At 38.9% G+C, this 26,231-nt stretch overlaps 1 protein-coding gene across 2 annotated transcripts in view; it reads left to right on the top strand.

Moving 5' to 3' along the window:
- Positions 1 to 26,231, top strand: part of CALCR (calcitonin receptor) — a 154,616-nt gene that overhangs the window by 85,299 nt on the left and 43,086 nt on the right. The window contains exons 2-6 of one of the 2 annotated variants that reach the window (XM_054274019.1): positions 367 to 451; positions 10,649 to 10,802; positions 14,010 to 14,120; positions 21,790 to 21,902; positions 25,995 to 26,086. In XM_054274019.1, coding sequence (XP_054129994.1) covers positions 404 to 451; positions 10,649 to 10,802; positions 14,010 to 14,120; positions 21,790 to 21,902; positions 25,995 to 26,086 — 518 coding nt within the window. In that variant the 5' untranslated portion in view covers positions 367 to 403. Of the gene's footprint in view, positions 1 to 363; positions 452 to 10,648; positions 10,803 to 14,009; positions 14,121 to 21,789; positions 21,903 to 25,994; positions 26,087 to 26,231 lie in introns of both variants that reach the window. The other variant, XM_054274018.1, reaches the window with a different exon arrangement.

Raw genomic sequence — 26,231 nt, 5'->3', positions numbered from 1 at the left:
TTTAAAATATCCAGATTGTTCATTGGTCTGCAGCTCTATATTAGGGTAGAAGCAGCTGAAAAAGGACAAGCAAGGTAGCCTCATCTAGCAAAGAATTTAACCTGGATCTGCTACGGGTCACCCAGTAACATGAAGATGTACCCCACACCATCTGTACTCACCACCAGAGATCCACAAAGGAGACTAAATTTAAAGTGTACCAACCTCCAATTAGACCAAACTTGAGCACATGTAAGGCTGGGGGTGCTCCAAAAACCACACACACAGAGTCTAGATTAATTCTAAAAATGTGCTCATACACAAAGACAAGGAATTTATCGGAAAAGTCCAATAATGCTTTTATTTTTGTTGTTTAATTCCCAGAAGGGTCATCTACAAGGTGTCTCTCCAAGAAGACTCCAAAATGAAAAAAACAACCCAGTGTTGCTTCTTACTCTTCATCCTTCTAACTGTAAGTACAAGAAAAGTAAACTGCTCGTGACAGCTGCTGTATTTAAACTTGTGGTGATGTTGACAAAAATGAGTACCAAGTTATACTTGTTATACTCCTCAGGTGAAGGAAGAGTTTCCTTACTAATAAATTTCAAAAGAAGATTAATAAGATTATCTAATAAAAGTTTGAACTTGAAAACATTGTTTCTTGGTGAGACAGAATTGCAAGTCTGAAAAGGGTTATGCATATGACTTTTCATTTCTGTGTTTTACAGGCTACAACATATCATGGGAATATGTGTGTTTGAAAACTGCCCTTAATCTTGTTCTGTGAGACAAACTGACTTAAGTAGCAATGCATTTTCACTGTTTTTAGCTGATCTGATATTAGGAAGGCAGCCAAAATGAAAAATAATCTTATAAATCTGTTTATCAGTTCAAATGCTGTTTTCAACTGTTTTGAATCAGCATCACATTAATTTTAATGTATGCAACATTGCTGAGTAATTGTGGTTCTAAAAATATAGGGCCTGACTAAATACTTCTCACATAAATTGAATCCTTTTGCTGAACTGTACTTGTGAAACCTCAAATTACTATTGATCATCAGAAAATCATAGACATTACAGGCAGTCAGAATTAAGAATATTGCCCAGAGCCTAAGTCACAGAATGATCAGCATATGTCTGAATGACGCTACTGGGAACAAGCACCTCACTACCCTGGTGTGGTACAAGTAATTTACATGATGCCTGCCACCTTAGTCCCCACCTAACTCTAGCTCTGTGCTCCTGAAGAAGACTTTTCTTCTTCTTCTTCTTCTTCTTCTTCTTCTTCTTCTTCTTCTTCTTCTTCTTCTTCTTCTTCTTCCTCTTCTTCTTCTTCTTCCTCTTCTTCCTCTTCTTCCTCTTCCTCTTCTTCCTCTTCTTCCTCTTCTTCCTCTTCTTCCTCTTCTTCCTCTTCTTCCTCTTCTTCCTCTTCTTCTTGTGTTTTCTTGCTTAGCTCCTCCTGCCTCTCTGCTTCTCATCTTCTTCATTAACATCTGGATGTGAAATATCTCTGTACACCTCCTCATCAAATAGTGTCTTGTAGAAGCAAAAGAAACTCATATGCTGTAGAAAATATGTCAGAGGGCATAAGCAACTGCCCTACCTGGTTTACTTATTGGGCTGTACCTCTCCTCCCAGCCTAGCAGAGCTTGTCCACAATGCTGTTTGGCACTTAAATTTATATAGATAAAAAAGGAAAGGAAAGTAGAGAACACTAAGAGAATGATGGATAGAAGGAGGTTAAAAGAAAACAATTAAATGAGATCATGGTGAATCCAGGAGAACAGCAAAGAACACATTACTTCAGTAAAATATTGAATTCATGGTTCAGGATTAGTACCTTCCATCAAAGAAGAGCTGAAGAGATGGAGAAATCATTGAAGAGAGTTAATACATTTCTGCTAACTTGGTCCCAAAAGAATTTGTCCATAATTAGTTAATGATTTGAGGAATCATCTCCATGTGTGAGAGCAATCTTCTACTCTGAGGTACACTAGAGTATTCTGGCGTTTGTGACCATTTGGGTTGGCTGTTCTACCTGTCCTACAAGGGAGCATGTGACAATGCACTGGCTATGAAATCACCCATGGTCAGAAATGTCTGTAACAAAGCACCTGAGAGAGACCAGCTTTCTTCCGGCTTGAATCCCATCTGATCTGCATAGCTTGATAGGGGTCTTGACAAAGAACAATTCTTCCTATAAAAAGCCAATGCCAAATGAAGAAGTAGATCCAGCTTATTTTGCTCCCAGTCAAGTGACAGGACTGTAAATATTCTGATAACTAAAATTGTCAACAGCACTTCTGAGCACTTGAGGTGCTTTGACCTACAGCATGGGTTTGTAGGTCAGCCCTGGGGGATTGATCCTTGCCCTGTTGTCCCCAGATCTTTTAAATCTCTCACCCATGAGAGCATGTGTACGATGTTAGCACTCCAGGGGGAGGAATTCTTTTAAAAACTCTTAAGTGAGATCTGCATCTGCATTCATTTTAAATATCTTTGCACCAAATAGCACTTCATATTCTGACCTCAGTGGATAACTTAACTTACATTTTCAAGCTTCCAATCTTTGTGTGCCTTCCTTCCCCACTGTAGTGGGCATACTATGCTGTACTTTGACATCTCTTAGGTTAATTTACTTTTTGGTAGGGAAGAAGCCACAGTCACAGTAGACCATGAACAAGCTTTTCTTTCTATCATGAAACTTATTCAGAAACTGTTGTGAGATCAAATATGAAAAATATTTTGCCTCAGTAATTTTTCAAAAGAATTTCCCCATCTGCTGATGGTAGAAGCAGTTCATTTTTTGCATTTTATTTATGGTTTGTAATGAGTAAAGGGTGTCTCTCTTTCAAAAAGGCTCTGTTGGTTACCACTCTGTTGGTTCTTCAAATCACTCCTTTGTTCCAAGAACTGAGAGACATATCAGCCACTATCTGAAATTAATAATACAGTAAATTCAGTGATTAAGATGATTTGTGACATAGACAGGAGTGATCTCCCATCCTCAGCTCTACCCACCCCATAAGACACCCTCTAGCTCTCCCTTCTTTGATGACTTTCATGGTTTTCTGTTATCCTATCATTTGTGACCTAAACTCCCAGTTGATCACTGTGAGCTGTTGCAAAGCAGCACAACATTTTGAGATCCTTGTTTTCTCCTCTGTGCTGTTTGCCCCACTGTAGGTGCTGGTGTTTCCCCTGTGATGGTCATCCCTATTGAATAGAGGAGACTTCTACCTGAAATCTCTTTTCTTAGTGTAGCTGTGATTCCCTAACACAATCTCAGAGCTGGAGCACACCCTGCCCTCTATACAGTTAGTGCTTTGCAGAAGACTCCCCAGATTCTTCTCGTATCTCTCCTTCAATATTTTGTCACAGACAAAAAATTACTTACTTGGTTTCACAGACACTTCCTTTCCATCACCTCCTTTAGACTTGTCACTTGGGACTTTTGGTACCTTCTGATAGAAACCATCTCTTTATGTGTGTAATTTTTTACACAGAATTGATAGCAATTCTGTGTACAGCAGATCCATAATAACCCATCTTTGCCAAAGAAACCTGAAGCATCAGTTGTTCCAAAACCTAATTTAGAAGTACAAGCAATTCCTTATTGTCTTCCTCTTTGACGGATTCCCTTGCTTTTGTATGCCGGATAATGCATCACAGTATGGTCTTCTACTATAAAAATGAGAAAATTTAATTGTTCATTATGTCATAGTTCACTTTAGACTGATGCTCTCTAGTTTTTGCAATTATTAAAAGCCAAAGAATGTGACTGAGATTTGTTTCTTCAAGTACATAAGCCCTGGAATGCTGGAGCAATTAGTTCATGTCCTCAGTGCACATTTCTCTTCACAAGAAAAATGGAGCATCAGCACAGTGTGCCCAGCAGCATCAAACTTCTGAGAATGAGGAAGAAGAAGAAGGTTTGGGTCTCTTTCCTGTGTGACAAATCAATTTTTCAGGACATTGATGGAAGAGATTTCTATTTTCTGCTTTATTTTCTCAAGTAAGATCTGTGCCTACAAATGGCCCTGGAAATGAGGATTGATGAAGTAGTTTTTCCCACATACTCCAATTTTGTGTCCTGAGCCAACCACAACATGCAGAGTAAGGACTAAATGGATGCTGCAGCTGAAGGCCACACTATTTTCAATTAGGCCCACTAGACCTAATTGAAAATATTCTATTCCAAACGAAATTCATTTTGAGCAAAAAACAAATTGTGCACTTTCACTGAGTCCAAATCTGTTAAATTGTTACCAAGCCTCAGTCACAAAGGTATGCAGACTCTGATACTTCTTTCCAACACCTGAAAGACTCGTGAATAATTCCTGTCCACAAAACATTGAAAATTAATTATATGAAAACCTAAATGTAATTTTTGGTAACTGCATAAACTGGTGTATTTTGGAATACAGTGGTGGGGTAGGTTCAAGTCTCCAGAACCATTAGTCAAGCACTTGCCACCATGATGGGGGAGCTGCCCATGGTGCCTCTGTTTGATCCTCACAGCTGGGAATGCAACATGCACTGGTGGAGTGGTGTGACCACAAACTCCACTGGGCTCCTGCTCCTGCTCAGCTCGGTGGCTCTCAGTGTGCATCTCTGAAACCCATGTCTGTGCAGGTACTGTGAGAACAATCCTTTTCCTGCTTAGACAGCATCTCTTCCAGCATCTGGTCCAGAGCCGATCTCCCATGAGCTGGAAGAGCTGCTGAAGATCTGTCACAGCCTCCTTTGTCTCTCTTCTGAGCCCTCTTCTCTGGCAGCCCAGAGTCTTCCCCAGCCTTGGATGGTGAGATCCCCCTGGGTCTCATCACCTTAGACCATGCCTTTGGAAGCTGCTGTTCTGCATGCACACCTCCCTGTGTAAATATTTATGGGTTGCTTCATGCTGTATGTGCACTCAGAAGTTCAGGACCTGTTCTCACACAAGGCAAGCTCTGGAAAGCAAACTGCTGATATATTTAAGTGGTAAGAATTAGTGTGAGAATTTGGGAGTCAAGCTGCTCATATTTTCCCAAGAAATAGGAATGCTGCATTCTGTTCTATTCACCCAGTTTCAGGGATGATCAGGACATTTTGACTATCTTTTCTTTTTTTAAAAACAAGGCTGTTGCTATGCAGCTGATTGCAGTAAAGAGGCCTCTCACAAGAGGATAATCAAGGCTGCAAGAAGATATCCATGAAGTATTCTGGATTAGCCCACAGTTTTTATCAGGCTAAAATGAAAGTAAAGCTTCTTCTATAAACAAATCTTGTAGAAATGGAAAAGAACTGTAAGATCTGTGACTTGCTTTTCACTACAACAGCCTTGTCTTCCTCTACAGCACCTGATAATCTCATGCTTGTTTAAACAGCTGCCAAATTCTGCCACGTTAGTCATATGGGATCTCACTGAGATAATTACCATCCTGCTCCAACAGTGATAGAGTGTGGGAAAATTCTAACATTCAGTGATTAAGTAAAACATGTCGTGTTGTAGTGTTTCCCCAAAGAAATTGCCTGCTGCTTCCTAGCACACTTCTGATGGATAGAAATGATTATGTTTACTGAACATCATATGCTAATGACCTTCCTAAGGTATCACAGTTGTTTTCTTATCTGTCCCAAGGCTAGCAGTTGTGAAAAGTAGTTCAAACATAATCAAAATATGAGAGGGGCTCTGCAACTCATCTAAATCATGCTGAGCTCCTCCTCTAAAATGTGATGTATTGAAGAACAGGAGTTTAGTGATCCAGAAGGAGATGACTGCACACAGCAGTTTTAAAAGAATTATACCAAATGAATGATTGAGCTGTTGAAATCAATAAAAAACAGTTAGAGCATCCAGAATTTCTGCTAGCCTGAGCTCACCAATAATTCTTGCTAAATTACTATATTTAGTGGAAGAGGGGGGGAAAAAAGACAGCTTCAAATGCCTTCTTTTCCTGAATGTCATATACAGTTATTGTTAGTGTCCTGCAAGGTCCTTGATGGCAGAAGAAAAATGTTTGGGGATGCTTGTTCATCGTCTCCAATCTTTTATGGGGAAGAAAAAGTGAAATACTTTTATGCTTACTTTATCTGGATTCTCCCTTGCAGAAGCAGGCACAGCCTGGCACAGGTTCACAGCAGTTACTCTCACAGAAACCACGGCACTGTTTGTTCATTCCTGTACCGTTTAATAATGAAGCCAAATTGCTTTATGGGAATCCTTTATTCATTCCAGGTATAAAGTGAACTCCAGCATTCTCAGCAGCCTGCTATTTCTCTTTGTAATGATAATTCACTTTCTTATGTCAGTCATTTGTCACGTGGTGGCTTGGTGGTCGTATGTATGACGTCATTTACTTGGACTTTTAGGAGTGACATCATATGTACGGCTGCTAAACTGCTGCATGGGACATCATTTAAACTGTTTTCTTCTGAAGAATTCAGTGCATTTTTAAGCAATGATCACATTGATTATTGTGAATTATTTATTTCTCCTTAATAAAGAATGTTTATAAATGAATGAGGCATTCCTTTCTTGTATAAACATCATCTATATTTCCATCTGACATATCTGATGAATGGATAGGAAGGCTTTTTAATGTGCATTAATGAAATATGAACACTTAAAATTTGTTCCATATTTTATAGGTTCAATATTTGTAGGTAGTGGCCAGGCAAAGATTAATTGACCTTGGTTTTTTGTCTACAAATGTGTCTTTTAAGTCTTCATTTCTAAAATACATTGACATCACAATGAAAATATAGTAGAAGAGGTGAGTCGAAATCGTGAATTCCATGAGAGCTGATGCACACTGATACACAGATGTTGATGGGACATTCTCAACCTCTCCCCTTAACACAATGCAGACTAATTTTTCTCTCCCAGGTAACCATAGCCAAGCTCCTGCCATTTCTGAAAAGAGAATAATGACCCAGAGATGGCTTCCTGCCCCATTTGCCTTTTTCTGACTGCTACAGTAAGGAGTGAGGGAGACTAAAACAAGTTATAACATCTGGCATCACAAACTGCATCAAAATTCGTGTCTGACTGCAGGTATATAAAGGCTGGATCATCAGCCCACTGGACTGACTTTGGGAGGTCAGGGTGGTGGACATGGGATTAAATTCTGAGTGGTGGACATGGGATTCTCTTCTGGATAGTAAAAACCCCTGTATTTGAAACAGGGGTATGACTTCTCCACCTACAGTAAGCCACAAAACTTATATTTAATTAATCTGCTGAAGAGGTAATCTGATTTATATGGAGAAGAAAATTGTGTTCAAGCTTCCAAGGCCAGCTTTTCAGGTCTAGGCAAACAAAAATGAGGAATAGCAATCAAAGGAAAGAGTAGATTTAAAGGGCATATCACAGATGACATAGCTATGTATAACCCCTTAATTTGATTTCCCACACAAACTATTCAATTACATAAAAAGTGCCCGGAAAGATTTTTGGGCAATTACCTTTGAAGATCTGAGTCATTGTGTTTGGTAGAAAGAAAAAGAAAAAAGGAGAAAAAAAAATAATAAAAATAATTTTAGAGACTGACCTGATTTAGGGCAAATTTGGGAGAAAACCTCTAAAGGGGACCCCTCCAGAGAGCAAACCCACACAGCCCTTCCCGTCAACCAGTTCGGGAAGGATTCCTCAGAGGGAAGTGGAAAGAACCTGTTTATTTAACAGGCACAGCACCCCCAGCACACAAAATGAACAATACCAGATGACAAAACTCATTCACTGCTCTGAAGAGATGACAAATTCAGAAAGTCTCCCCGGTGGGTGGTCGCTCTGTTATCAATCCCTCCAGCACTGGGAAAGGCTGCAGAGGGGGCCCCAGCACACTGCAAAATGTTCTCGGTGTTTCCCTGAGTCCTGGTCTGGAGCAGGTTCAAATGGTTCCAAGAAAAGGGAAAGAAAAACAGTCCAGGGAAATCTCAGACTGCCTCAGCCAGCTAAACTAACTAACCAACTAAAAAGAAAAAGGAGCGTGGTGTTTTGCCCCATCCATGCCCAGATAACACAGTCCAGCCGAACGTGGAGGAGATGAGTGATAACAAAAACTGTGCTTCTTCTCCCACCTTTGCTGTCAGAGCCAGCCTTGAAGGCACAGAATACAATATCCAGCATAAACTGAGAAGAGAATTGGGATACGAGGATCATAAAGTAACCCTAGAACAGAGACCATAATAAATCTAGTGTTATTATCCCAACTTTTATCCAAACTTGCTTTCGTTTTACTGGAGGCCATTAAGTGACTTCCACTGATGAGTTTTAGTGACACAACTCATCCATATTTTTATCTGTCTGAGTGAATTGCTGGCCTAAATGTGGGCAGTAGAAATTTCACTGGCAACTTCAGCTGCTCCACTATTGCCTTGTGCAGGGGCAGTAGAAATGGGCCTCCAGGTAACATGGCTGAGCACTCCTACGTAATTTTGCACACAATGCAAGACATATAATCCATCCACCATCACAGGTACTCTCTACCTCCAAGGATGAGAATATTCTCATTAAACTTTACCCAACTGTGCCAACTTCTTCAGGAATTACACACTGCAAGTAACAAAACTATAAGAGTACTGTGACTTTAGTGTCTAAATTGTGTTTCACCCCTCAAAACAATCATCCCACACATGGATATGCTCCCAAACTGGCCCAGAATTGCAGAGAAATTATCAAGCAGAAAGGCATTGCCACAGAAGTCCTCCTAGCATTCTGTGATTAAACTGTTATTTCTGTCTTGAGTACAAACAGTTTGGAACTGAGGTATTATTCAAAATAAGAATGGAAAAAATTAATATGCAGTATCTACTTATCACTTCAGAGAAGCATCAGAACCTGTGTCATGGACATGGACATGAAGGGCTAAGACAAAGCTGAGGTTGTCTGAAGAACCTCATCTGCACTTTCCTGTGCTGGATTTAAGATTTTGCTTGACTGGTTTTTAAACTATTCTTGGGGACTCTGGCTGCTCCCTTTAGTCTTTTTAAAGCTAAAGGATCTTTTGTGATGTTTGGCTTTGCTTCTTTATTTCCTGTTCTGACTTTCTAGATACTAAATTTTTCATTTGGATGGCCAGATGAAGTGTTCCAAATGGCTTCATTGTCCAAATATATCTTGGGGGAGAGGAAGAGGGTGATGTATACATACATCTAAAATTTATATAAAATTATCTCTGCCAGAAAATATTTTCATTCTTATTCCTCCTACTTTATTTCAAGCACCTACTTAAGTACAACAAGATTGACTGCCTCCATGTCCTCCAGCTAGCAGGTGTATATAGTTGAAAACGTCTGTGTCAAAAGAGATGAGATGAGATGATGAGATGAGATGAGATGAGATTAGAAAAACATAATTGATTTGATATAAGAGTATAAAAAGATTAAACTTACATGGTTTGGTACAGAAGTACCAAGATAAAAGTAATGGGTTTTTTTTCAGTGAAGTCAAACACACTGGTTTTGCCATGTATTTACAAAGGTAATTTAGCAGGCAAATGGGAGGAAAAAGTAATGTATTGACGGAATACAATTGCCTGTGATGTGACATAAAAAAGGGGCAGCAAAATGTAAGAAATAAGCAGATATTTGGACTTTCAAATCTGTCATGTTTTAAGTTCAAACAACTACAAATGCATGCCTAAAGATCTCTGTATTAGCATTTGCTGCTAAAAAAGGTCAAGCTTGTGTGTTTATGAGAGTCCTAGATTTTGAAGCAGCCAGCAAATGAATCTGAATGTGTTTGTGATGGCTTTAGTACCATTTAGTATAGGGGAAAGCAGAGGGTCATGCTAGGAAAGTGGTACAGCAATGTTGCTTTTTTTTGAGTGGGGAAGCAGAGGATCTCATCTTTTACTATCACCTTCAAGCAAAGAAGAGTCACGATACAGGATTGAGGCAGAACAGAACAAACTAAAGCTCCACACTTTCATTTCTGCTCACAGACCTCAGCTGTACAAGGAGGGGAGGGAAGGAGGGGTGGAGTGTTTGAGGGCAGGATGGATGGATGGATGGATGGATGGATGGATGGATGGATGGATGGATGGAAGGTAAAAGGGCAAAAGAGCATAACTGACCTCTCTAGGTGAGATCTTTGCCTTGCAAAGGCAGTGATCCCTTCCTTTAACAGGCAGGCAGTTCAGAATGGGATAATTCAGAAGATGCCACTATATCAAAGAGGACCTTGCTATTTAGACTATCAAATTTAGGGGGTCTGCTTAGGTACTTAACTAAGAGCTAAAGTCAGGTATTGATGTTTAAACTCTACCTTCTTTGGCCTTAACTGTTGCAGAAGCTCAAAGCAAGGGTTGTGGCCTTGAGGTATTTTGTCTGCACTGCCTAGAGTTAAATCAGCACAAGTGAACAGAAATACATGGGTTTAACAGAAAATTCTCTTGCAAACACTAAATTAAATGAAAATATTTTGATGACTTTATCAAGTACTTAATGACCGTCTCTTCACAAGAAAAATGGCTTGGTTAAAATATTAAGTTTTCATGAGGTAAACTAATAAAATTCAGCATTTACTTTGTAAGTAGTACACGGCCCATCATAATGATAAACATATGTGCAAATAAAAGGCCTTTCAAGAATGAGTAATAGAAATTTCTGGTCCTCACTTTTTGTAAATTTAATCCTCTTTGTTTATCCAGTTGTACTAACAGCTTTTCCTTTCCATACAGAGAATTGTTCCAAGTCTTTCTTCTGCTGTAAATTATACTGATCCTACATTAGAGCCTGTAGTAACTGAAAATTCAGTCATACGGCAGAAGATAATAGATTCGCAGTTCAAATGTTATGAGAGGATGAACAGAGCTCCTCCATACAAGAAAAAAGGTAAAAAGGGTTTTTTAAGAATCTTTATTTTGCCATGTGTGGTTATATAACTATGAAGAAATATTTTCTTCTCTATACTAACCCATAGTCTTCCTAGGGGTGCAGTTTCCTTTCCACAAGCAGTAATCAAACTCACACTTACTTAGCATCCTCCTAAGGACAAAGAAAGGAAAAAGCCTGGAAGGAGCCCAGGGAATGAACAGCTCTTCCTTCCTCTGTCACCTACATTTCTGGCTCAGTGCTTTGCTGCTTGAATCTTTCTTGTTCTTGCTTCAGGAATGACATTTCCCTGACCCTCTCAACAAGGTCACACCTGATTGTGAATCCTAAATATAAATGTTGTTCTGTTTGCTCCACTCAGTGTTTCAATTTTTTTGCCATTTCTGTATTGACTGCTGGGTGTTGTGCTCTGTACCAGCAAAAGTTCCACATATTCTATATTCAGCAGCAACAATAGGAAAAAGAGGTTTATAAAACACCGAGACTTATAAAAGAGGTTTGTAAAGCATCTTTATTGAATAGAAGGCATACACGAAGATGAATAAAAAGGGAAACAACAAATAATAGTGGTGCTGCAATTGCACTTAAAACAGCATTTCTGTTTGGGACTAAAAGTTCTGGTCACTTTTTTTCACAGTAGATATGAATGAAGATATGAGGAGCTAGAGAAAAATATATCACAGGAAGCGTGAGACTTCTGCAAACAAACAACAGATACTGAGGACAGTTTAAAGGGAAAATATGCTTTAAACAATTTAAAAAACCAGATAATGGGGGATTTTTTGTAAGACAAGAATAAATATATTTCTACAGCTCTTATCTTAAAAATTTTACTGGGATATGTAAGACTCAAAAAAGAGTTAGATTTTAAGACAGATAATCAGGTCTTGATGCACAACTATTTGGGAATGAATATAGAGATTTCCACTGCTTAACATAGGTTGTAATTCAGGCAAATAATACCCACAAGCAGTTAAACAGGATTATTGGATAGAGGGAATGATATTTCAGTTAAAAATAAGCCTTTTAGTTGCTAGACTTGCAGGAGAAGTAACTTACTGCTTCTTGTTAGATTACTCTTTTAGCCTCCACCTCTATAAATGCCTGATTTTTGCATCCGTTGACAGTAACCACTGGATTCACCTTTCTTTTGCACTTTCCTTGTGTGATAAGTTGCAAAGGGTTGATTTTCCAGCATGAGCTGGGAATTCATATGTATCAAGACATGAATTCCAAGTAGTGCTCTCAAGGGCAGTGCTGTTGCAGGAGGACAGGCTGCCATTCCTTCAGCCGACAGCTAAATTTAAGTGATGCCATTCAGAGCTGTTGGTTCATGGCAGCATGCACTCAATTAATTTTTAATTTAGAATGAGGGTAATGGTTGACTACAGAATGGTGCCAGCACCACTGAAATTGTGCTCTGAACTGAAGACATAGCAAAATGAGGAGCTCAGGCCCATGGAAAGACATGACCACCCCTCCAGAACAGCAGCGTGTCCATGTATCCATATATATATATGTGAGTGTCTATGTGTACATACATACATAGACAGAGATAAATGTGAGTGTATATATATATATATATATATATATCCTGATTATTACCTTGGAAGACAAGTCCATGATGCATAGATTGACCTATGTGATTATTTTTCTTTATCAGGCCAGGCGAAGGATTTAAAGTTTTAAAACTAGGTATTCCCTCCAACTCCATTTGGCACTACTTTTCGAAAACAAGCTCAAATTGCAATCACTTTCTACTCTTCTTCTTCCACTTTGGTATTACCAAAATGTTCCTAAAAGTTTTTCAGATAAATTTCAAAGATCTAGAAGAATATGACAATGCCTGAAGAAAAGATAACAAACTGCTGATATGGTGATTTGATAATTAAGTGAACAAGTAACATTAGCACATTTAACTTGATAACTGAAAAATATATGTGCATAAAATCTTAGGTAATGAAGAAAAAGTGTGCATAAAAATTTCTTTTCTGAACAAGATCTAATCTGGGAAAAATTCAGTTTTAAATTTTATGCTTTTTATTTTTAATCAACAACAACTTGACTTACAAACAGTTATGGGTGCAAGTTGGAACAATTCACATATCTTTTTACAGCTTTCTTGCTTCAGTTAGAAAGTTTATCTGTGGATAGTTTCAAAAGCTCTAGAAGGAACTAATTTTTATATGTTAATAACTTGCAGTGGTTATTAGGTGCTTTCTATTACAATTCTTTCAAAAACAGCCATCATTTTAATACTTCCTCAGGCCCAGAGTGAAAAAAAGCTAAAATGTATCTTCTCATTCTATTTCACTTTAACCTGATGATCTTGGTGACAAATACTTTTTCCCCAACACAAACTGGTTTTGAATGGAAAGTGACCAGGAAGCGTAGGGAGGATTTAATGTGTTTCTTGCATAAATCCACAATGAGTCACGTTACACGTTACAGCAAGCAGCCTTGGAGCACAATTTCTGAGGACCATGGCATGCACAATCTCTGTAACAGGGATCAGCAATGAGCTGTGTTCTGCTGTTTGGGGGCTGGGAACATCCCACAGCCTCAGCAGCACCACCTTCCCAGAAGGGGCATGATGAGGACAGGATCACAGCATGCCTACCCAGACAACACCAGCAGGCAGAATCTGCCTGCTACAGATCCGTCTTGCACCTGCTTCTCTGCGTTTGTAGTCACATCACCAACCTCTGGTGCTGAACCAGGGAACAGCCTGGCAGGGACCTGTCTCTGCTAACGCTGCTTTTAGCTGGCATGTCCCCACAAATGCTTCTTATCTTTGCATTTCAAACGCCTGATTGTCAGACCTACTGAGCAGCAAAAGGTGAAATGAAAAGTGGAAGTCTCACAGGTCCTTGGGCACCACTAGTGTACAAGCTTACAGCTGACAGAAAGAGATTCAAGAAGAGAAATTTGTAGGATTGGACACTACACTCAAAGTTCAGCTCAACATGCTTTAAAATGTAACTTTCTGGTAAAATGAACGCCACTAACATCAGGTCAGTAAAAAACAAGTACCTTCTAGTACCTGAATGCCACTCTGAGTGTTACAATAATAAATGGATATATTACAAAAAGAAAGTTTTCTTGTCTACAGGCAGCAAAAATCCTCGAGAGGCTAGAACAGAGTGGTTCAGGAAGGAATTAACTCATTTTGTGGAATTAACTCTTGCAATCTGCTTAAATGTCCAGGTCTGTTCTGCAACCGAACATGGGATGGCTGGTTGTGCTGGGATGACACACCTGCTGGAAGGCTCACTGCTCAGAATTGTCCAGATTATTTTCCAGACTTCGATCCAACTGGTACAGTATTTCTTTTTATAATTTTTTCTTCCAAAGGATGTCTTCAGAACATTTGGGCCATTGAGTGGATGTGCTCAATCCAGTGGCATTTCTGCAGCTCTGTAAAATCTCAGAAAGTTTGGCTGAAATTAAAACACATCAAGCTTTTTGGTTCCATAATTAACATATTTTTATTTTAAAAATATTTTATATGCATTTATATGTATGTAAATATAATCCATGGATTTATGGAACCTAGATTATGAAAATGTCAGCTTCTGAATTACGATATCCAAATATTCTTAGCACCTCATTCTAAGTTTTTTATAATGAAGAGAAGATGCTTATGTGCTTGAAATATGTATCAGTATGTTCTTTGTTCAGTTTTTATTGGAAAATATAATTTTCTGAAAGAAGATGAGCAGAAATAATGTTCTTTCAGTCTCTGAGTTTCAGTTCTTAGCTGAATTATTCATACAAGTGGTAGAAGTACACTGAGAGAAGTAATTGAAGAATATTTGAAAGGAAAATAAAAAATCAATGCAAGTATTTCTAAATAGATATGAGGAAATATTAGACACAAGTTTAACTCTGCAAAGAGTACTATTTGAAGAGAGACACAATAGGTGCTCCTTGCTCAAGACACGATGCTTCTACGTGGTGCTTGATGGCACACTGTGCTAAATTTGACATTGCCACAGTGCACAAATTGCAGTTAAAATCTATGAAATTAAACATTTGGGAGGGACAGTGCATAAATTTTAAATATTTTCAACCAGCTTATCCCAAAATGCATGTGCACAACTGGAAATGAAGGAAACAAACTATAGCTGTGAGTTAATTATCCAGCACCATTAGCTAAAATTGATTTTTTTTGAGGGTATTGCTTATTTAGAAGCTGAGGAATTTCCAGGCTGAATCAAACCCATACCCATTTTGCTGAATCCCATTTACAATAGCAGCCAGATTGATTGTTGTTTCTGTTCTTCATAAATCAAGCTGTCCATAACTACAGAATTCACACAGCAAGTAGCAAATTTCCAACTTCAGACCCAGTCTGACCTCCATCCAATCTTGAGTGAAGGAGCGTTCCCCTCTCTAGTGGAAGTAGGCATTGGACAGGATAGATTGAAGGAAATCTGTTTGCTCAGGAATCCTGTGCTTGGAAAGTGAACTTGTGTGGCAAGGACACTATCCACTTCCTGTGGAAACATCCTGAGACCAACCCAACACATCTTTACAGCAAGTTATACCCCTGAGACAGACAATGGGCACCAAATCACAAGGTCTTGTCTTTTGTGCCCTTTCTTCACAAGACTTGATCTCTTTTCTGTAGAGTGTCATAGTTTTCAAGAAGGAGTCTTGGAGCAGGTTCATGCTCATGGCTCTTCATTGGAGCACCTGGGGACAACAGACAGAGAAGCTGAGACCCTCAACTGCAGGACTGCCTTTCATTCAGGTCTCCCTCTCTGTGGACCAGTACTTCAACCATTAGACTATTTGCACAAAAGATTCCAAAAGAACATTTGAGAAGAATTGGCTAAACTTAGTTCAGTTCCCACACAGAAATGCCCACATTCAGGAGAGAGCCTGAGACTCTGGATCCTGAGGTTGCACAAGACCTTTCCTGCATGCCCATTAGAAGTGCCTCTAAGATGTGGTCTGTACCTTCTGTTTCAGACTCCATTTTACTCATAATATCCTCCCCACACAGCAAGAGTCCTCTTTATGACTAGGAAGAATTACTACTAGTCTTTTCCTTTCCCTGCTACCATGGTTTTCAAGGAAGGAAAAAATATGTGGCATTAACAGTCTTAGTTTATGTATACTCCATGCAATGCTCAGCTTGTATCTGCAAAGGTGGGTGCTGGGCCACCTTGTGATCACAGAAGTGACTAAAGGTCCTCATCCTTCATAGCTGGGAGTGATTTCAGAGCCACTCTCCTACTTGCTCCCCAACCAACTATTCTCAGCTTTTCCTCTTGTTGGTCTCCAGTGGCTTGTTCTGAACTAATTGCTCTGCTACAACAGCACTTTTCAAAGAAACACTTGAAGCCATCCATGGAAAAGCATCTCACTCCACTTGCTAATGCTCATTAACATCAAGGCCTGTGGCTTGTACACTGATTGCAAATCACTCCTTAAGGTACAAATGCTTGTCATGAAGTCTGGCTTGCAGTGTGTCCATACTGCAGTTACTCTTTCTGGCAAGATTTAAAAGTTGAAATTTGGGAAATTTTTAGTATTCCTGTTCTGTGTACAGTGCCATAGGAAGAAAAGCCTCCTCCAGTAACTAATTTTCTACTGTTCTCTCTGCAGTCCTCTTTAGGAACAATAACTGTGGTCTTCTGGACCGATATTTTCTTCTGGCACATTTCTCCTCTCCTGTCAGCCTCTTTGCATGCATCCTGGTCAGTGAACCCTGTTTCCCAGTTTTTGCTGCAGCTCAGCATCTCCTGGTTGAGCCAGAGCTGCCTTCCTAGAATAGCTGTTGAGTAACCCAGCATGTGTTACAGATGTGGCATCAAACCAGTGGGTAGTCAGTCTTGCTTTACAGGTGGTTTGTTGTCACACAGAGACTTAATAGAGTAGGTGGGAGACAAGAAATAAGGGGGGATGTCTACAAGTCTGTCAGATGCTAATGAAAGTGACTGCCACTAACAGGTGGCCAAAAGCACAGACTGGATGTCCTGAGAAGTCTATCAGGTTTTGTATCACAAGTCATTATTTCCTTTGGTACCTTATTCATGTAAAACAAAATACAGTCAGCTTTTTTGCTGAGAAACAGAAACTTCATCCTAAAAAATAGCAATTTTCCATGATGTAGTGGCTGTCAGATTTCCTCCCCATCAAGTCTCTGACATCCAAATACCTCAGTATATATTTTAGGCATGCAAGTAACCCCATGGATTTCTGAAACAAGTATTTCATGCTGTGTTGTTTTGGGCTGCACCATGATCTGCAAAACCACTGTGCATCAGCCAATTGATGGCTATGTCATTTCACTAAGAGGCCATGGATAGCTTTGAGACCTGAAATAAAATAATGTCTTTCCTCTGTATTTTTTTACTTTCATACTTACATAATTCATAACTGGTAAAGTGAAACATTATTGTCAGCATAGTATTGAATCCTCCTCCCATCCATATCTGTGGGTGCCAAATACCAGCCCTCTGTATCTGATCCCCAACAACATTCAGCGCTGATGCCAAAAAGAAATTGATGGAATATATTAGAATGTAAAAAATGTGAAATTGTATTCTGAAGAAAACAACACAAAAACAAAGTGAAGGAGAACATAGCCAGTGCTCTGTTCATTTTTTGTCTGACAACTTCACAGTTAGCTACCAAGTGTAGTCCCACCTATTTCACTGAACTTGATCAGTTCTTACTAGACAGGAGTATGTTCTGAAAGAAGCAATCTCTTTCTTGCAGTGCACATCATGCACAATGTGATAATGCATAAAAACAAATCAATTTGTCTGGAAAACCTAACAAGACCTACTGCTTTAATGCCAGTGACAGCAGGAAATTCATTGTCTCATCCACTTCTGGCTGTGAAACTCTGAGCAGGGCTATTTTATATGCTCCTATTCAGGTAACATGAAATTCTCTCAATTTGTATTTTGTATTCATATTTTAGACAGGTTAATCTTTAGTATAATCCCTCTGAAATGATTCCTGGTCACACTGAAATTGGTAGGAGTTTAGTTTTTGAGGAATGCAGTATGTAATTCATGCTGGTAATATTCTTACTAATGGAAGAAAAGAAAGTACATTTTGGATATATTGGCCCTCTAGCAAGGCAGGTTTGCTGGGGGCAGCAGGAGGAGCTGAGCCTTGCCCTGTGCCACCTGTGGGGTGATGGGTTTGTGGCAGGGAGCCTTACATTGCCCACCTCACTGTGCCTGTACACTGCATTTAGTCAGGATTATTTTGGTGCAGTCACATAGCAAGGGAGCCAAATGGGGAAGTTTTTTTGTGGCTGACACCCCTTTTCACGTCAGCTTCACTCTCTACATTTTGGCAGAAAGCAATGTTTAAGAGCAGTATCCACCCCACTTTGTGTACTAAAGGTGCATTTAGCAAAACTCCCCTCAGTTCTCTGCTGTGTTGGGTTTCTGTCCTTAGTTCCCTTTTGAAAGCAATTACTCATAACTCTTCATGTAGCTTCAGGAGAAGAGTTTCTAGAAGTGCAATTTGGAAGCAAATCCATATAGATCCATAAGCAATTAGATGATTATTAATCAGATGATGATTAATGTGTTGTTGCCTCTTACAATTGAAGAACATGCCTTGCCTTCCTGCTGTGATGCTGGGAGATGACTTCTGCCACAAAATCTAAATTTTGGCTGCATTTAACTAAAATAATTCTGGATTTCTGCTGGTCCTATTTTCTTGCCTTGAAGGATATAATTTAGACAATCATAAAAAAGACAAACCTGAGCTCTTTTTCCAGCTGCTTCTTTTCTTCTTACCCTTCTGTGTATTTATGTCCTGCTCCTAAGCAAGTTTGACAGCTGCGTGTTAAAAATCAATTCCTATCCTCATATTGCCCAAAATCACTCTTATACAGATTCTAGTTCTGCTGACTAAGACATTCTGAAGACAGTGATAATCCTTCATTTACTGGGACACTAAGATTGAAGTTTTCTAGGGTCTCCATTGAATTATATGAGATTTTTTTTTCATTTTTGAAAAAGTTTCTTCCCGAATATTTTACTGAATATGTGAGTAAATCAGATATGAAACATCAACTATTCCTTCATCTGCAAAATGAAGCACTGCACAGGTCTATCCAAACAATGGCAAAGAATTCAGTGTCTGGTATGTGCTGACCATGACTGCAACAGGGGAGAACTTCTTTCTTCCTCCATCTTATAACTCACCAATAAACAAAAAACTGATGTTAGTTCCTTTAACATGTGCTAGCTATAGCTCTGGTCTAATTGTGAAAAGCCTGATTGATAGAGCTATCATGTTGTTCCAGAGATATTAAGATATTTGTTATGTGTAGATGACTGAGGGTTTTTTAATGAGCATATGATTCATAAAAGCACTATTAGTGGCACAAACAATATCCATGGAAATAATTGTTACTGGTTTATCTTTCAAGACACTTCACTGCTCCCACAAAACTTCCTTTGTGGATGAGATTGCTCACATCCATTTTGCCCAGACAGTTCTTGAAGTGTCTGTCTCTCTCAGTTAACAGCAAAGATTCTGCACAGCTGCCAATGAATTATGTAGCTTTAAGGTTCTACAATCAGGTGAGATCAGTACAATGTGATGTCACTGTCCTTCCACTTTGAATAAATACAATGCCCAAGTGGTGTCCCATCCAAGCTGATAGGGTACAGAAAGAGCCGTGTTTACACAGTATTCTAATAATGTCAGAGCCCAAACTTCCATTTTGCCTTGCTAGTGTTGTCTTGCCCATCCTTGCAGGTGTGTATTTTTTCAGACTTTACCATATCTTCTGATTAGCACAAAGAACCAATGCATGCCCAGGTTCATCCCCCACCTGCTACTGGGTCACTCTAGAAAAACTTGCAGTAGAACAGTAGTTGGATTGCAGCCCTGTTTCTGTGAAAAATAATAGATTTAGAAGAGATGTTTGACCTGTGTGAGTCGCTAGGATGGACAGTAAAAAGCACTTATTCCCACATCACAGCAAGAAATCCATGGGATACCATAACTTTCAGAGGAGGATCAGTTTTTAGTAGGATCAGTGTTTGTCTGGCTTTAAGGAAAAGTATGAGGTGAAAGTTTGTCTCTAACTTACAGAGGCCACATTATATTCTGGCAGAGTGCCTGCTCAGGCACTGAAGTACAGAGATGATGGATGACATTGCCATACATTCTCTGTAGCAGATTCACAAAAGCCGCGCACTTCACAGGGATAATCAGTGCAACGCTTGCACACCGTGTACTGTGGTAGGGTAACCATTAATCTTTCATCTGTGGCTGAAAATTTTTCCAGCTTTTGATAGCATCTGGCAATGAGTAAAAGGAACGTTGCTACATGGGCACTCTGAAATTATCTCCAAGCTTCATGTAAAATAACATGTACTGCTCCTCTTGGTATTGTTGATGCACATATTGATATTTAACAAGTCCCCCAAAACAATTATTTGAAATCCACAATAATATTTGAAATATCCTGTGTTCTGAAGGGTTTTTAATTTTTTTTCTGCAAGGGCCCTATATAAAGTGTATTTGTAGTCAGAGTAAAATAACTCAGTCTATTCTATCTTTACCTTACCCATATGATCAGTTCCTTTCTTTAGGCTTTAGGAGTATGAATCTTACAAATTAATTGAACCATTAATCATTAGATGAAGAAAAGTAAGTGGGAACAATAACCACAGAAAATGAAAATGCGTATGTTCAAATGCCTATGGGCTCTGTAAAAGTGTATTGACTGGAAATGCTGATAATCTAAGTATAAAGCAAATCAAATTATAGAGCTAGAAAAGGCGAAGGAAATTTAAAAAGATAGACTTTTCAGACTATTTTAAAGGTCAGAATTAAAAAACATGTTTTTCGTAAGTCTCTGCGTCACTATCTAAGAAAACATCAAATAATTGTTTATTATTTTATAAGTTTATGATCTTACCCTGTCTTTGTTACTTGGGCAAACATTCCAGTGACTCCCATGTGGCTAATGCTTGAGGAAAGGCCAAAGGAACTGGCCCAAAACTTGACAGGAGATTAGGAGTGACCATCTGCACCCCAGCACCCAGGGTGTCCCAGCGGGAGTGTGAGCCTGATGGGGGGACACAGACACAGCACACGCCTGCAGCTCCAGGCACCCCACAGAGCTGTGCCCTGCTGAGGCCCCACTGTCCCCACCACTGCAGAAGGACGTGCAGGGGAGCACGGGCCTGGAGCACCATCCATATGGCAGGGCTGTCAGCAAGGACGCCAGAGCCACCCGTGGCGAAGGAGCAGCACCAGAGACACCTGTGCAGAGGCCAAAGACACGTCAGATTATTGAAACAGAGAGCTCTGCAGCCATCTTAAATTAAACCGGACATGTGGGATCAGTGCCAAAACATTTGTGAGGCTGTTGAATCTGTGCCTGCATGCTGTGCAGGCCCTGAGGAGAGCAAGCAATGCTCCTGCTCTGCATGTCAGAATTCCACCAGTGGGGAGGCTGGGAGAGACTTTCCCACTGCTCTGCACAGAGAGAGCCCTGGCCTGGGCTGTTGGCATCTCTAGCACCCAGGCTCTGGTTTATACATTACTGACTGCCCTTTATCTTCGCAATATTTTTAACTCATTTAACCCTGATACTTGGAACCCTGAGCACTTCCTTCAGGCATCAGCACCTGTGGTTATTTTCTCTTCCATAAAATGCTGTCAACAGTTTCTTTAAATGCATTATTATCAGCTAAATATTGTGTCTGAATGAAGGCTGACATATATACCCTAGTGGGTGCAGTCAAAAAGGAGACAGCTAAACAAATTTACCACCAGCTGAGTCTCAAAAAAAAACCCAACGAAACAACAAGATGTATTAATGATATTAATGATATGTACAAATGATGTTATTTACACAAGCTGATAATAATTTGGATTTTATTATGCAGACATTTTATTCCCAAACAAAGAAATCATTTTAGATGGGCTTTTTAATTCATAATATGCATATATTAAAATAACTGTTATTGCAATTTATCTTCAGAGAGGGCCTCGAAATACTGTGATGAAACTGGAAATTGGTTCCGCCATCCTGAGAGCAACCGAACTTGGTCCAACTACACCCTGTGCAACTCTTTCACCTCTGAAAAATTGAAGGTATGCTGAACTTAAAGTGGCAGTGGTTGTTTGGCAATATTTTGGGCTGGGCTAGCAATAATACATGTGAGAGAGACCAGAATAGCCCTATCATAGCTTTATTTGTTGCATAAGACTTAAATAACATTGTTGTTGTGATTTCAGCTTATCCAAATTCTTTAATGAGTGCTCAAACCTCAATATTGGTTTGCTATGGGGTGGATAACTTAGTGGTAATTCATATGACAAGTTCTGCAGTATTTTTTCAGATGCATTTTTAATTCCTGTGATTTTCCCTGATTGACTAACAGTTATAAAATAATCTTTTAGAGTCTCAATTTTGCTTTCTGTAACAATAATATTCCAAGATGTTGATGTCTTCTATGCAGGGCTAGTAATATTAATGTAAATCAAAATTATTTTTTTTAAGCAAAGAGTATTACCCTGTACTCACACTCTTTGAAAAAAATATTTGTGAACGTGCCATTAATCCAGAAAATCTTACAAGCATGAACACATTTAACTTTGATTTTTACTGAAGTAATTGAGAGTATTTACAATAATGAATTAAGTGTTTAAGTATTAATGAATCAATATTTCCAAAATCAAGGTGCTAAACTGAAAGAGAGGAATTAAATATAAAAGCACCAAAAGAAATAAGGAGAGAGAAATCTGAGAAAAGCTTTAAAAAAATTAAGTTAGGAAAGCTCATAAAAATATATGTATTTCTCAAATGCAAGTCCAGGAAAATCTGATTACAGATTTGTGACAGAATAGTTTGTGACTATTTGGAACAGTGGATGGAAAAGATTCAAGAAGTGATTTGATTTGGGGTTTGTGTTGGAGGACCTCTTCTTATACAGCCAAAAGGTAGTATGCAGGTAACTCAGCCCAAAAGGCCTTGGAAAAGTCTGTTGGACTAGGCAGGAGGTGAATTCTAAGATTTTTTGCAGCATGACAAACCATCATGGTAAAATTAGGCTCATCTATGCGACAAGGCAAGAATAATAGTAACAATATGAGCTTACAGAGGCATTATGTGGAAGCACCATAAATATATAATTTTTCCAGATGTTGGCACATGTAAGGAGGCAAAAAATGTGGTTCTGTTACCTATTATCTATGCCTTCCAGAAGAAGAATTTTGAACATCATTCATGCAGAGAACAGATAGAATAGAAAGGAAAATTGTATGCACATCATGATTTTTCTGGAATGAAAAGTTGTGGAAAATGAAGAAAGAATCTATTCTTACCGAAATGCCAAGTTTGATTATGACCTTTAAACCAAGTCTTCAGTGAACAAAAATGTGCTTCATTTGTAGACTATTTCCACTTACCTACACATAATATACTCACTTTACAGAGTCAAAGGTATTACTCTTAGAGAATTCTCTTCCCCCAAGTGAAGAAATCTAGAGGAACAAGGAAAAACATTTAGGTTTTCTAAATCCAGGTTAAAAAATCTGAACAAACAAAAATTGTAATGAGTCAGAATGTTATATAAGTCTTGTGTGTCAAGGAATGCAAAAATTAGTAAAAGCGCTCATTACTTGTTTGAAGTTAACTGAAAATATCAACATGCCATGCTTTTGAGACAGATCATTGGAAAAAAATTATAGCCAGCTCTTAAAAATGTAATGATATATGTATGCTTTGTTAGCTGACATTTCAGTCCATTTTGATCTGCTATAATTTTTATATTTTAAGGCTTTTTTAAGCATTTGGCATAGTAAATTTGCAGGATGCCATAAAGAAGCAGTTGCTGAGTCCCAGATACACAGTTACTTTAGCACCCGAGAACAGAAATTTCAATAGATTGAATAACCAAGAATCCTCCAGGGTGTACATAAACTTGCATGTAACACTCTGGAGATCTTTCCTACTTCTAGATATTTCAGGCTATAGGTTGTATAAAAGATGGGTAGAAAAAATATTTTTGAACAGGTCACCTGTAAATTAAGTTCAGATTTTAAGAATATATCCTTTAAATGTCATTAAAAACCACAGCAATCATGTAGTATGAAGAGGAACAAATGTCACATGTATGCAGGTAAACCTCCTCCGCTACTCTGCATTGGAGAAAGTTGTCTCATCTTCTCCACGCTCAGGCCTGTCCTCTCTGAGATTGCTGGTGCTCTCAGAACAGGTTATCAAGCATTTGTGCTCACTAACAATGCAGTGGTTAGTCTTTGTGAAGGAGAACTGGGAGACCTAGGTATTTTCAGTAAATATGAACAGTTTTCCACAACTTGGTGAATTGTGTTTACACTCAGATCATGTCTCTTCTGCATGGTCAAATCAGTGTAAATGTGACTCTGGTTTAAATCTGAATCAGGCCACCACCACCTAGATAAATGAATGCAGAAAATTATTTGAAAGTAGAAAAATGTCTCGAGACCAAATTACATGAGGTATGCACTTTTACTAAGAGGAATGGCTTTGCTTTCTAAATTGTTTTCATATTTGTTCTCAAGGGAGAGTTTAAAATTACTTGGAAACACCAAAAAGATGTGAATGTCAAAACTTCAGGCTACAAAAAGCAATTCATCTAATCACTGAGAAGAGGAAGATTGCTCATGCATAGCAAAAGAAAAATTAATGAAATAAAGCTGAAAAGAGAATAAACCCAGCAGAGGAACTAAGACTTCCAGTCTTTTTTCCTGGATGGGCTGTTGCCATGTCCTTGCTTTCAGAAAGGAGGCAGTGGTGAAGTCTGGCATAGCATTTTGCCTTCTTCACTCACTCCTCTGACAGATGGGTGATGCTTAAGAGCTTGGCTGAGACCAAAGTGTGACATTTAAATACCTCAACATTCGGATGCCCAGGTGCTGTCCTGCAATTTTATTTTACAACTGGCATAAAAAATATGGATCAGCCTCTCTTAGAAGTTCTTAGTGAAAGCCCAGTTATCTGTCCATGGGTACTCGAGCCACAGCAGTGTCAGAGCACTGAGTTGCCCAGCACCAAGGTTTCACACTAATGTGAACCAGAATTTGTCTCAGAATGTGCTGTTACTGTGTGGTGTGCTTTGAGGATAATGGTCACCTCAGCTGCTGCTTTCATGACTCTGAAGGCCTTGGTCATGAGCCCCCTCTGATTTCCTCTCCAAAAAGGAGAATCCCAGCCTTTGTACCCACAGAAACTCAACCCCAGATATTTTAGTTGCCTTTTTCACCTTTCCTTGCTCTTCTATGTTTGTGGGGTATGGAGACTAGAAGCACACACCAATTTAAGGTTAGTGTTGTAAATTTCAAACATATATTGTTGTTCTACCCTCAGTGTCATTTTGTCATAGTCATTACTTTGCTGGCTTTTTGGCTATCATTACAGAGTAAGCCAATGATTCAGAGAATTGGCCTGGATGATTCCAAGATCTCTTTTCTGAGTTTGGTTTCCAGTCCTAAGTTAAGCATTGTGTAGACAGAATTTAGACCACTTTTCCTAGGTCTATCAGCTGTATTAAAGCTGTATTGAAGCTCATATGACATCTTCTTGTCCCCTCAGTTAAATGAGGCCCTTTGTGAGTGCCTCATTATTATTTGGAAGTATCACCTGGAAATTTAGAAGATTTTTTGAATCAGCTTATTGACGAATACATTAAACAAAAACTCAACCCTAATACGAGTCCTGAGGGTAGTTAAATACTGACTCATCTCCTAAAGTGACCATTAAGGTTTTGATTGCTGTTTTTTAAGCTGTTTTGACCCCATTAAAGTTTTCTACCAATCCAGCAGCAATGTCTTTTATTGAATTTTTTTTTTTTTTTTTTTGCATATGTGTGAAAACTTGTCATGGACACATTAAAAATATAAATGTATTACATCTGCTGCACTATCCTAGAGCTTGGGAAAGTTATTGACACAGGGTGAGCAGGGATCTCACCAGTTACTTCAATATATCAGGAATAGATCTGCATATGTAAACATTTATCTTTAGATCACGAGCCATGCTATTTAATAGATTGCTGATATTAAATTTATATAGAAGAAGAATGTTTGAAAGAAAAAAAATACAAAATGGGAGGTTGATTTTGTAGATTCTTCCTTAATGAGAAAACAAATGAAGTGCCTGCAAATTGTTCATGTTTGCCTTTTCTTTTTGTTAAATTGCAGATGGCGTTCATACTTTATTATATGGCGATCGTTGGCCATGCTTTGTCTATAACATCCCTGTTGATTTCCTTGGCAATTTTCTTCTATTTCAAGTAAGTGCTTCTTACAGACACTCTCTCTTCTTTCCCTGAGGCATGTCAACCAAAGGAAATCTTGGAAGTTGTCATGGCAGTGAGAAGCAGCTCTTCTGAGTGTCTTTTTATACAATCCTGATAAAGAAGTCTGAGCAGGCTCCTC

This window comes from Melozone crissalis, unplaced genomic scaffold (genome assembly GCF_028551555.1).
Source record: "Melozone crissalis strain CALT ecotype California unplaced genomic scaffold, PUWL_Pcris_2 ptg000016l_1, whole genome shotgun sequence".
Taxonomy (NCBI): Eukaryota; Metazoa; Chordata; class Aves; order Passeriformes; family Passerellidae; genus Melozone; species Melozone crissalis.
The sequence above is the reverse complement of the archived record's forward strand: the minus strand, read 5'-3'. Positions and strand labels throughout refer to the sequence as shown.